Here is a 12,709-nt window from a genome sequence, read left to right as displayed (position 1 = left end):
TGATAGAATCATTATTTTTAGACAAGATATGAACCTTCATATTTTTATACCATAGTCATTCATTAATGCATTTTTCCTAGCTGTACATCACCAGAGTTCTTCTGTCTTCCTCTAAAGCACCAGGTACTTGCCCGTAGTGGGAAGCCAAACGTTGAGTAAGATTGTCCAGGAGTCTGATTTAATGTTACGAGGGGGTTTTATCCTTCTGCCTATCTAATAATGCCCACATTTTGGCAGCTTTGGAATGCAAGCGTTTTACAGAAGTCAATATCCCAGTTCCTGTTGTACACATGGGGAAACAAGAGCAGAGAAAAGGAAACATCTCACCCAGAGCAGAGATAAAATCACTATTTCATAGAATAACAGGTTGGAAAGGACCTTGAGGATCATCTGGTGCAACCTCTGACATTTCATACCTCATATCAAAGGTTGACGTTTCATATCCCATATTAAAGGTTGATATTTCATATCTCCTAGACCATATATATTCTTCTTTTGGGGTTACCTCTGAAAACTATTATCCCTACTGTTTTCTTTGCAGTTTAGGGGTCTTAGCTGCCCATTCACAGAAGCCTAAAGGGCTAAGGACTGATTGCAGGAACACTGGGTTTTATACTCTGGCAGAAATTAGATGAGGCTATGGCCCCAGCTTGTCTCACCCAGAGCAGGAGCACAAGCAGCACATTTTCAACATGGAAAGAGAGGAATTCAGTGCACAACATCTGCTGCTGCCTGTTGACAGCAGTTCTGCAATGTGTCTTCCATGCACCCAGCCAAAAATCTATCCCTAGGTGATGTGTATGGGAGCTAGTTACATTCCTTCTTGGTTTCATGAACTCTGGGTATCTGGAAAGCAGTGTTGCAATGAGCTGTTGTGTGGTGTGTAAGAGGAAGAGGGGAAGGAATTGGGGTTTTCTTTCTAAAGAAGCAGAAGTCAGATCATGTTTTGCACAGATCTGGCAACTTCATTCTCTCATGGGAGCAGTGAGAAATGTATGCTCCAAAACAAACCAGATCTCCAAGCCGTTGAGCTGACAGCAGAGTTTGATTAACCCTGGACCCCGTTTCTCCTGAGGAAAGAAGCATGAAGAGGGAATCACCAGCATCATGAAGGCATTGAAGATTCGCCTGGGGAGAGGAGGGCTTTGCTAACACTTTCACTGCCCTGGAAAGGATGGAGAATGGGTGTGAACACCAGTTTTGTTGTCCAGCTGCTCTCTGGAAACTGGTGTCACAAACAGCTTGTGATTCCCTCTCTGATAAAGCAATAAATGCCATTTGGGCATAGGCTGCCCATGTCCCTCCAACTCAATGGAAAGCTGCACCCCTGGGAGCTTCTGCTGGTCCATGTCCATAGCCCACTTGTGGTAATACATCAGTAAGACAAAGAGGACAAAAAGAACAGTGTTTGCTCTGCAGTTTCTGCCCTGCTTTAAACTGACCCTGGAGTCTTGGCTCTCCTCTCTGGATTTAACTCCATGTCCAGCAAAACTCAGCTGACTCAGCTGTTTCCACGCCATCCATGTGTGGGATGGAGAATAACACTCAGGGAGAGCAGTGGTGAGAAAACAAGCTTTTCCGGAGCCTTAAAGGATCTGTTTATCAGTCAGGCTCTGTAGCAAGCAGCCCCACACTCCAATTGAGTTTATGAACCTCCATGGCACCACTGATGGTTGCTGTAGTCTTAGCCCAGCACCACTCATTAACTGACCCTGCAAACGCTGGCAAAGGGCCATTCCAAAAGGGCCATTCCAAAACAAACCAACTAACCTGTATGATTAAACAACGAGGCCATAATGTTCCCATCATGGGGTATCTGGTTTCCTCTGTAACTTGCTGCTGTGAGAGATTTATGGCTGGAAGCTTTTGATAGCCGTTTGCTGGAGCTGTCTAGACAATAAAGAACACACACAGGCAGTGAAGGCAGCAAGTGAATGAACTCCTGGATGCTTTCAACATGGAGAAGTCCTTTGGGAATGCTTACACTGCAAGGTTGCTTTTGGACTAATAACTTTGTGCAGCAGAAGGACAGGCTTAAAAGCTGTACTCTAGAATGATTGTATCTCACTCAAAGAATCTTGCCATCAGTTTTGCAGGTATGATTTCTGCCTATGGCAGAGGGGTTGGAACTCGATGATCTTGAGGTTCTTTTCAACCCAAATCATTCTGTGATTCAATGACTGGATGATTGTATTGACTAAATAGGAAACCTAAACTCAGGCACCCCAATGGAGGTGTTTCCAGGAGGGTTAGGGAGAATGAATTCATTTTGTGGTTGATGGAGATCTGGTAGACATTGAAGTGGACCCTGGAGAGCTCTTCAGATGCAGGAGTGGAAAGGGTCTCATGGCTCAGTTGATTGCATTGACTTGGCCTCCACCAACTGTTGGCTGGGGCTCCCAAACTAAAAACACAATTGACTCAGCTGTTTCCACACCATCCACAACCTGCTGGAGCAAGTCTAGAGGAGGCCACGGAGACGCTGTGAGGGCTGGAGCAAGCTGCTCTAGTGGAAGGTGTCCCTGCCCGTGGCAGGGGGCTGGAACTGGATGAGCTGTAATGTCCCTTCCAATACAAACCATTCTGTAATTCTATGACTACGTAGGAGCTCAGCTGCCTGTATTTGTGCTTCTTAACTGAAATTAAATCCTCCTCGTTGAGGGCTGGTTTTTTGACAAGAACCACTTCTTTGTGTGTTTGCAACACCTATTACAGAAGAAGCTTTGTTGGGGCTGTTCAGCCTGGAGAAGAGAAGCTGCATAGAGACCTCAGAGCAGCCTTCCAGTATTTGAAGGGGGCCTACAGGGATGCTGGTGAGGGACTATTCATTAGTGACTGCAGTGACAGGACAAGGGGTAATGTGTTGAAACTTAAACAGCAGAGGTTTAGATTGGTTATAAGGAAGAAATTCTTTACTGTGAGGGTGCTGAGGCACTGGAATGGGTTGCCCAGGGAGGTTGTGAATGCTCCATCCCTGGCAGTGTTCAAGGCCAGGTTGGACAGAGCCTCGGGTGCCATGGTTTAGTGGGAGGTGTCCCTGCCCATGGCAAGGGGTTGGAACTGAATGATCTTGAGGTGCTTTCCAACCCAAACCATTCTATGATTCCATGATCACTTCTAAATTAGGCTGTTGTTAGTATTATTGTTATTAACAATATTATTACTATTTTAAAACCAACATTTTGACCTACATCTTTTTTCATTTAAAAACCTTATCTATACCATCATTTCAGATACTGTTGATGTTGTACTACGTTCACATCTCTTGTAAGCTTGCATGGGAAAAGTTTTCCTTGTTGTCAGCTTTGCCAGATCTTAATCCAGAAGGATTATGACACTGAAAAAGCAGGCAGAGCCTAAAGAGATATATGGCATAAATACATCCAATGGAAGGCATAGCCTTTTCTCTGCAGGCAGCCTCCTTTATATTGCTGAGAGCACTCACTTTTTATCTTTTTCTCTTTTGCATTCCTTTTGCAATCCTGATATCTCTAATTGTGGGTGATGAAATTTAGCATCTCATCCTCATCTCATCCACAGTCCAAACATCAGCTAAGGCCAGTGCCCCAGATGACAATTGCCTGTGCTGTTTGGCTGTCACATATTATCTCCATGTATGTTTTATGTTCATGTAAATCCTGCACACATACCTCTCCCCAAGAACTTGGCACCAGTTCTTTGGGAGCTACTTTGAAAGGGAGTGGATCTTGTCTATGGAATGAGAAACAGGGAAAATCAAGTTTTTGGCTAGACAGACAAGCTAATATGCCTTCTTTCCAAGGAGGGGTCACAGGGTGGTCCAGCATGCTGCCAGCATCTCTGGACTTCCAAGGCTGATTATCAATCCTGTTTCATTGGGATACAGGGCATGTCATAAGATCTGAACTTTAGTTTTCTTGGATGGAAAATGAGGTCTTTTTAAAATGAGATTGTGACAGTTCTTGGGCTTCTATGAATTCTGAACAAATTTCTCCTAGATGACGGTGAACTGAGGTCCTACCACACAAGACCTTTCTCAAGCATAAAACACCACTGTGCAATAGATAGAAATGCTTAATTTCTATTCATCTCTAGCAAGCACCAAGGCCAATGAGATCTTTAACACTCGTTCTCCTATATTCCTAAGTGGGTTTTGAATATCAGAGGGGAGGATGAGATGTGTTTGTTGATGCATCCCTTGATTCATGCAGTACCATCTGGGTTATAGAGATGACACATGTCTTTCAGGGCCTTGTGTGGCAGGCGTGGTGGGGCTCACCATGCCACGGTATTGCCTCTTTGGAGACACAGTGAACACTGCATCACGAATGGAGTCCACGGGCCTGCGTGAGTATCTGGGACAGCCCCTGGGGTGGGTGGTTAAAGGAACTTCTCAAGAGGGATGAAGAGATGTTATAGAGAGCATTATTTGGTTATAAGCATCACAACTGAATCAGCTGTTGAGGAAGTGGTAAGTGAAACAACAAGATTCAAAGCAGCCTGAAAGGAAGGCATCATCTTTGACATTGTGGGTCTGCATTGAAGACCCTGCCTTCCAGGTACAGTCCTCTGATTTGGATCCCATCAACCAAAATCAACATGGATATTGCCCTAGATTTCTCCTACATGGGTTGGGTCTTGCTTTCAGTGCTGAAAACCCTTAATTCAGAGCTGTTCTTGCGCAGTAAAATGAGGCACTTGCCTGTCATGGTTAGGACAAGGCAAGGGTTGAAGCACATGTGGGCACTGCTTCCATTGTGCTGGAGGGGGAGGAAAGCAGATCACATGCAACCAGGTCCTACAACATGAAAGACATCACTTGTGATAGCTTTCACAATCAATGATAACAATTCCATGAACAAGTGTCGGAAGGTCCTAACAAAATCCTTAAGCTTTCCTTCCTCTTTGGTTTTTCTTGATGTCTTTCTTGATGGGTTGATGTTCAGACTACTTTCCCCTGAAGGTCTTACCTTTGTTTTACTGAGGCTTCCAGTTGTAAAAACAAGTCTTACATGCACAGAGCCAATAGTTGCAGCAGATAAGACACTACCATCTCCCAGCCAGTTCTTATTGTCCCATGGCTGGAGACTTGTAGACATATAAAAAAAGCTGGTGGGGAAGGAGCATTTACCTGTTTTTCAGTCATATGTGTACACAGATCTACTGTTTGTTGCTTTGCTATCCTTGGCTAATGGATATGCAAACCACAGTGGTTGAACTGTGGATGGTACATTGGACAGCTAGTGACAGCAGTGCCAGAGCCCTGAATGTGTTCTGAATTCCCTTTTGATGTTCAAGCTATTGGTACAAGTTGGCTTCCAAAGGCAACGTCTCATACATTTTCATCCTTGATCTCTGGTATTTTCAACAGCTCTAAGAAATTACCCATTGTGTCTGGTTTTCAAGCTACACAAAGCCTGGGATACTCAGTATTAATATCTTGAGGTCTTGCCAGGTTAGAAACACATTGCAGCATATGTGCCACATTGGAACTTTTCCACTCTTCCATACAATAGCCACATTTCTGGCTCTGGTGATTTTGATTAGACTAATAAAGACTAATAATCAGGCTAATCATTAATTAAGGAAAATTGCCTTTTTTGTGATTATGGCTGGCTCATTTTAAGAAGCATGCACTGCATTTGGAAGGCAATGGAAAAGAGGAAATACTTTGAAAGCAGATTTCTAATGGCAAGACACATACACGTTTTTAGTGTGAGGTGTCTGTGCCCATGGCAGGGGGGTTGGAACTGGGTGATCTTAAGGTCCTTTCCAACCCTAACTATTCTATGATTCTATGGTTCTATACATGAAGAACCCTGAGGTTTAGACCCTTGAAGTCCCACTGAGACTGGAGACAGCAGGAGCACTGCAAATACAAAAGCACCTTTATACATTGATAGAAGTGCATATAGAAAGTCATGTATATAGATACACAGTAATAGGAGGACTGTAGGTTGGTGTCCCAGAAATGTAACTCAGAGCTGTCTGGTCTTCCTCTGAATAATTTGGTTCACCTCCCATCCTTCAAGGGGGAAGGGAATGTCATTGATGCATTTGAAATAGAAGTTCAAAGAAAACAACCATAAATAAAACTATTTTGTGGCAAAATGTTTAGAAACATCCCTTAGTTTGTCCACATCAGCAGAAAACCAACAAATTCCAGTGAGTTCCAGCAATGGTTGTGAAACAAACTGGGGGAGATGGGAATTTTACCCTCTTTGTTCATAGACTGTTAATGGCAGCTTATGGGTGGAACCAGTTACTGAAAAACCAAGATGGCTTTAGATGAACATCCACATTTTTGTTATGTCCTCTTGTGACCTCCATCTCTTCAAATCACTTTCAAATGACGTTGGATGTCTGGATCAGAATAGCTGGTTATCTTTCTCTTCTTCCCTACTCTCTAGTTACTCTATGGCAGTAGATAAAAACAGCATTCTTGATTCCAGCTGATAATGTTGATGAGAAACCACTTGCCATCTTTACTAGGAGCTGGACTTCTACACTTTGCATGTGAGTGCAGTATAGTGATCCAGCTGTTTTGCTTTCCATTCCCAGCTTACAGAATTCATGTCAGCCAAAGTACAGTGGATACGCTTCGGAGTCTGAATGAAGGCTATGAAATTGTTCCTAGGGGAAAAACAGAGCTCAAGGTAAGAAGGCCAGGGCTGTGTGAAATACTTCACACATGGGAATCTTCTGGCTTGAGGAATTTGCCTGTTGTGCTCTTGTTTGGCCTTCAAACAGCAATCTACCTTTGGATCCTTCCCAAGTTGTCCCCATCCGTTGTTTCAATACATAAGGTAATTATTGAAAGACTGTGGGATCGAGGAATCAGCTGCATATGCTGGATCTATTTATTTAGGACTCTATTTAACCCACCTTTGATAGAAGCTGCTACTTTTCAGTGTCGAAACAAAATATCACTTCTCCCCTTACATAGCCAATAGCAGTAGGATCTTTGCCTTAAACACTTAGAGTAGGAGGGCTGAATATGACCTCAGGTTCCACAATGATCTTTCATGATGAGTGAAATCATCTCAACTGATTGCATATGTCTGCAAATGGAGATAACAGGTAGTTTCCTAGTTTAGTCAATGGAAAGAAACCTTTACATAGTGGAGATGAATTGGCACTTTAGGAAATTATTAACCTGACTTTTAGGGTCCAGTTTATGTGAAGGTGAATGTCACTCAAGAAGTGTCTGTTTTCCTCCACTTCTCCCTTCAAGGATCATTGATATCAGAGTTTGTAGTTCATCAGATGCCTTTCATCCATAACCATCTTATTTGGTAGAACAAACATCATTAATTGAGGGATTTTATGATAGTTTGAGCCTCTTTTAGGACAGTGAAATTCGAATCATCTCAGCCATTATGAGGGAGAACCCAAGGTTTCCAGACATGCTCTGTCTCTGGATGTATACGAAGCCCAATGAGGTGGTTATGTATTGAGCAGAGGGTGGTCAGAAAGCTGCTCTTTATCTGGATTTTTGTTTTCATTTTAGGGCAAAGGAGTAGAAGACACATATTGGTTAGTTGGGAAAAAAGGCTTTCTGAAGCCCCTGCCTAAACCTCCTGAAATGAAGCCAGGGTAAGTGTGACTTCCTCACCGTTCAATACATTCATTAAAAGGTTGGAGTTCACAGGCTGAATATTTGTCTTTCAAAGTTACCTGTTTGCAGAGTCTACATCATTTTCTTTAGATAACTTACATTTTCAGGCGTAATACACTCAGAAGTGTGTTTTCTTCAGTTCCTCTCCTTAATCACAGTTCCCAAGAAGTAGCATGGAAACTTGCTGCCTCCCTCCTATATTGCCCTGAATCCCCTTCCTGCTCTGCATGAGTATAGGGGATGTACAAGCAGGGACACTTTCAGGTCTCTGGTGTCATCTGTATATAGGTGACACTCAGATTTTTCTCTTCTTCCATCTAAAGGCGTTTTCTCCTGCAGAAAACACCAACCTCATTCACTATATAAACACATTTCTTCCCTCTAACATTGTTCATTTGAACAGAACAATAAGTACACTTTGTGTTGCAAAAATACATCACCATTAGGCAACTAAAGACACAAAAATGTCGTTTCCATACCAGTGGTGGTAAGCAAAGACTGAGCACTTGAAATTCATTAAGCCATTCAGTAGCTTTGCAGTGCTTGGCTTTGCAAACGGAATACTCACATTCTGTATGCCTGGAAAGGATGTTGTGGTCAGGCCATAAAAAGCAGGAGTGAGATTTGTTTGACAGGAACAGTGTGGTCATCCATATTAAAGCTACTCAACCTTGACTCCCTTTGTAGTCAACAAAGAGAAATATATGTGCAGGGGTCTGATTTGACTTGCTTGCTTAGACATCTGTATCCTAAGATGAATTATCCTGACAAGATGCCAGTTTTGTTGACTGTAAAGACTAGCTCAGAGACAGATGTCTGACAGCAAACAGGCTCTGTTTTCACTTTGACTTTCCCTTAGCAATCTTGTTCTATGTTTTGCCTCATTTCTTCTTAGTAAAATGGAAATGGTTTTAATCTTCCTTTGCAGATCATGGTTAACTACTTGGGCAGTTGAATACAGGGCAGTCCATGTGCTCAGAGCCCTCCCAGAGCTTTCCTGGAGTAGAATGGAATTAGCAGTATTTGGGGCCATAACTTTAAAGCTATTTGGGTGTCAATCAGACTGGAAGATAGAAGGTTACTGCAAGATAATTTTGAGGCACAGTATTTCTTAAGCCTGGAGGCCTTGATGGAAATGAGCTATTGAGTAATGTGTGTTGAGATCACAGATGCATTATTCATGGTGAATATGAAACTGGGAGGAGTTTTGCCAGATTACCAAGGTGGATTGCCTCACCATGCAGCCAAGGAAGCACCCAGACTTCTACCCTGAGAGCAGGCTTTTCTCATGCTGATTTTACCATCTAAAAGTCATGTATTAGGCCTCTGCTGACTGCTGAGGTTCTTTCAATAATCCTCAAAGATCCTATCCTCTGGATACTTGTGCCAAAATCAGATCTATGCAGAGCTATATCAGAGCTGTTTCTAAGCATGGATTGTAAATGACAGACAATACATCAGGTCCACATGGACAATAAGAGGAGGAAAAGAGTTTTCCTATGTACCCAGGATCAGGGAATCTTAAGCATCCTTGTGTAACCTCAAAAGAACCCACCAGTAACACTGCAGAGAGGGAGGTGTCTGCTCTTATCCCAAGGCCCTGATCTTCACTGTTCTTTTGCAGTATTGCTGTTCCCATAGCTCATCATACAGCAGTTGAACAAATGTGAAAGTAATCAGAGGGAAACATGAAACTGAAACCTAATGAAGGGCCAAAATGAAAGCTACTGCATGGAAGTCATATGTCAAAAGGCAGAGAGAACTAACTGGATGTTCAAGCAAAGCAAATATTTGGGAATTGCCTCATGCATATGCTGTGCTATTATCGGGTAGATATCAAACATTATGTACTGTTTTTCCAGCCTTATCTTGATAGTTCAGTTTTGTGCCAGATTATGAGAGGCTGAAGGTTGTTTCATATGGGCCAGTGTGGTAGATTCAAGTCACTGCTTCATACTTCTATAGGAATTTCCACATCTATAAGCTCTTGAGATGAAGAAGGAGGTACTAAATAAATTCCTCTTCTACTCATCTTTTCATCCTGTCCTGAAGCAACTCATCTTCTATTTAGGTCTTTCCTTTACATGAGGTCTATGAGGGTTTGCTTTTTTGTCATGCTTTATTTTGTGACTTGAGTGGCCTAAACATGGGCAGTTGTGGTGGTCTTGCTGAGAGGTGATGCTTAATAAGAGAAGGTTAATAAATAGTGCTTGGCCTCCTGGCTGTACTGGAGAAACAAACCTATTGGCCATGGATTTAAGGGTCAGATACTATGGGTGGGTATGCTGTGTGGAGAAAGGGGTCAAAGGTGCCCTAAGGAAAATTTAATCTAATAAGGATTTAATCTTAATAAAAATATCTGTATCTGTTATGAGTTATCTCATATGGACAACTTGATGAGCTTACTTTCATTAACTTTCTGTTAATGCTCCATACTGCCATGACCATAGAATCATAGAATAGTTAGGGTTGGAAAGGACCTTAAGATCATCCAGTTCCAGTCATAGCCCTTGAAATACTTAGTTTTTCAGGCCTTCAATGCAGTGTTTTATGGCAAAGACAGCAGGTAACATTAGAAAACAGTGCTAGCTTCTTATTATTTCCCATGACCTAAAACCCATCAGCCAATCAAAGCTGCAAACACAGCGCTTAGCAGGAGGATTTCTTGGCATGTGAAGGCAATTTTCCAGCTCTGATAGGCAGTCATGAGCTGGTCTATGATTAAGTAGCTCATAGAGCTGTTCATAGAAGGATAAATCAAGCTTCATTATCCTATTGTGCTTGCCGTAGTCTTAGCACCCTAGACATGGGGAGCTGTCCTTGACCTTACAAAAGTGAGTTTATATGCAGAAGCCAAACTTCAGCAAACTTGAAAACATGAAGTATTTCATTATGTGATTGGGTTAATACTCATGGCCCTGTGATAATAACCCCTGCTGATATTTCTGAAGCTGCTGAGAGAACACATCTGATTGATTGTCTTATAATAAACCTCAAGCCACCATCAGGTCAAACCTGCTGCATTATTGTGCGAAAATAGGCAGCAATTTCCTCCACTCCCTTTTAGATGAAGTCCTGCTGGGTGCACTCAAAAAACAAGACTTTCATGGTTACCCATTTGTGGCTGAATTTTGCTGCTGCTTGCATAAAGAGGGATGAGAAAAAACATTCCTCTTCCCTCTCCAACTCCTTGGATTTAATCCTATTAAAAGATAGCATCGACACCTCCATATGAGCTGCTCATTTACACATCAGAGTCAGTGCAGAGAAGCAGGCACATCTAGGTGCAGTTCTTCTGCCCCACAAAGGACATCTACATTGGGATAGGCCCCATCTACAGCCCAGCAGTGCCTGCTTCCTTCCACTGGCTCAGAAGAGTGCCCAAGGAATTTGGCTCAGATGGAGACATCTCTGCTGCAGGTATCTAAATTTCAGGGAGATGAACCCCACCTGAGCTGTAGATTCCCTGTGGAATCTATTCCTCCTTCAGCCCATCAGGATTATAGCCTCACGGCTTCCCTGTCTTTAGGACCTATCCCTAAAGGCTCCAGCACTCACAGGAAGGTTTATAAGCAGGGAGCAATGTTTCTATAGAAAGGAAAGGTATTCCCATTGCTGAGGATTAAGTAAGGTGTGGAAGGACAGCTTGGTGAGATGCTTCCATATGCAGGACAGAGTTGGCAAAAGAGCTGAAAGTTGATTCTGATCTCCCTAGGGCAAGGCTGTTAAATCTGTGCTAAGCTTTCAGCGAAAACTGCCTGTCCCTAAGGACAGTTAAATAGGATTTCCATTTGGAAATGTGCCCATAGCTTTGAGAGCTGAGAGCTTCTGAAAGCAACACCCCTGGAAGACCAAGAGGCACAGAGGTGGGAGCTGAACTAACCGAAGGCAAGATCTTCACAGCAGTTTTGTTCTGTTATTCCCTTTGATGAATGAGGGAGAGGATCAGAGGAATAACAAAATAATCTTGTCTAATGGATTCTGGACACATCCATGATAGATATGTAGTTTGTGCTCCTCAATCAACAAAGTCATCCATCTCATCCTGGGAGAAGTGTCTAAGATGAGCCCTCTGGATGCGCCTGGCTATACAGATTGCAAAAGATGCTTGTCTCAGAGCAGGCACTTCACTTTGGGACAATAGAAATTAAATTAGCTCATCTCACCCTTTGCTATAAATCAAGATGAAGTGAAACGGGAGGGGAATAAATAAAAATCAGAACCAGACCCAATACTTGTTTTCCTTTTTCACACCAGAAGACACTTCCCTTTCAATCAGTCTCCGTTACAGTCTGTTCTTTATTGCAGATGAAACTGAACTGGTTCTTTCTCTAATGGCCTACATGTTCACTGCAGGTCTAAAGCCCATGGCTTACCCTTGGAAGAAATTGCAGAGTTCAAAAGGAGGAAAGCTGCAAAACTCATTGGCAAAAGGGCCTAGATCTGAGGTAGTAGCTGTAGGACAGTCCCAATGTAGCGCTGCTATTTAGAGCCTGCTTATGTGTTGTTTGTCTGCATTTTGCTGGTTTTAGTGTCATGCTTTATTTTTCTATTTATTTGGCCAAAAATATGTATTATTCTTTTAAAGTGTCTCCTTGGAAAGATGCTCAGAACAGCAGCAAAGCTGCCTAAAGATAATAGTAACCTTATTGGGTGATCTCCTATCAAATTTATGACCTATTACCACATTCATTCCTGAAAGACATACAGTCTTACTGTGTTCACCTGCAGTGTATTATCAATCCACTGGATGTCTATGTGCACTGTACCAGGATGAGCCTAGTCCATGGTAAACACAGAGATAAAGCCTGAAAGAATCCAAATTGTCTGTTGCTGCTTTCTTGCAATGCCTATCCCCTGCCTAGTGTAATTCCGTATCTCATGACATGAAACAAGATGCAGCTCTGTTATTCATCACTCTGGTTCCTGTGGTACAAGAAATAAATGTGGATTTAGGATGATTTGGTTGGAATTCAGAAGTTACATGGAGTATAACAGCATGAGATAGGGTACCTGATCTAATAGGTGTTACCAGAACAAGGCTGGAATATAAACAAGCAGATGCACAGATGCATAGAGAGGGTCTGATGTCCCATCAAAGTGCTCTATGGC

At 42.6% G+C, this 12,709-nt stretch overlaps 1 protein-coding gene across 1 annotated transcript in view; it reads left to right on the top strand.

The window, feature by feature from the left end:
• LOC101875416 (retinal guanylyl cyclase 2) overlaps nt 1-12,709 on the top strand; it is a 42,976-nt gene that overhangs the window by 25,749 nt on the left and 4,518 nt on the right. Inside the window, exons 15-17 of the mRNA XM_034072804.1 lie at nt 4,228-4,326; nt 6,541-6,635; nt 7,490-7,575. Of these exons, the coding sequence (XP_033928695.1) occupies nt 4,228-4,326; nt 6,541-6,635; nt 7,490-7,575 (280 nt within the window). The remainder of the gene's footprint in view (nt 1-4,227; nt 4,327-6,540; nt 6,636-7,489; nt 7,576-12,709) is intronic.

The sequence above is a fragment of the Melopsittacus undulatus genome, chromosome 2 (genome assembly GCF_012275295.1).
Source record: "Melopsittacus undulatus isolate bMelUnd1 chromosome 2, bMelUnd1.mat.Z, whole genome shotgun sequence".
Classification (NCBI taxonomy): domain Eukaryota; kingdom Metazoa; phylum Chordata; class Aves; order Psittaciformes; family Psittaculidae; genus Melopsittacus; species Melopsittacus undulatus.
This window is presented reverse-complemented; position numbering and strand designations above follow the sequence as displayed.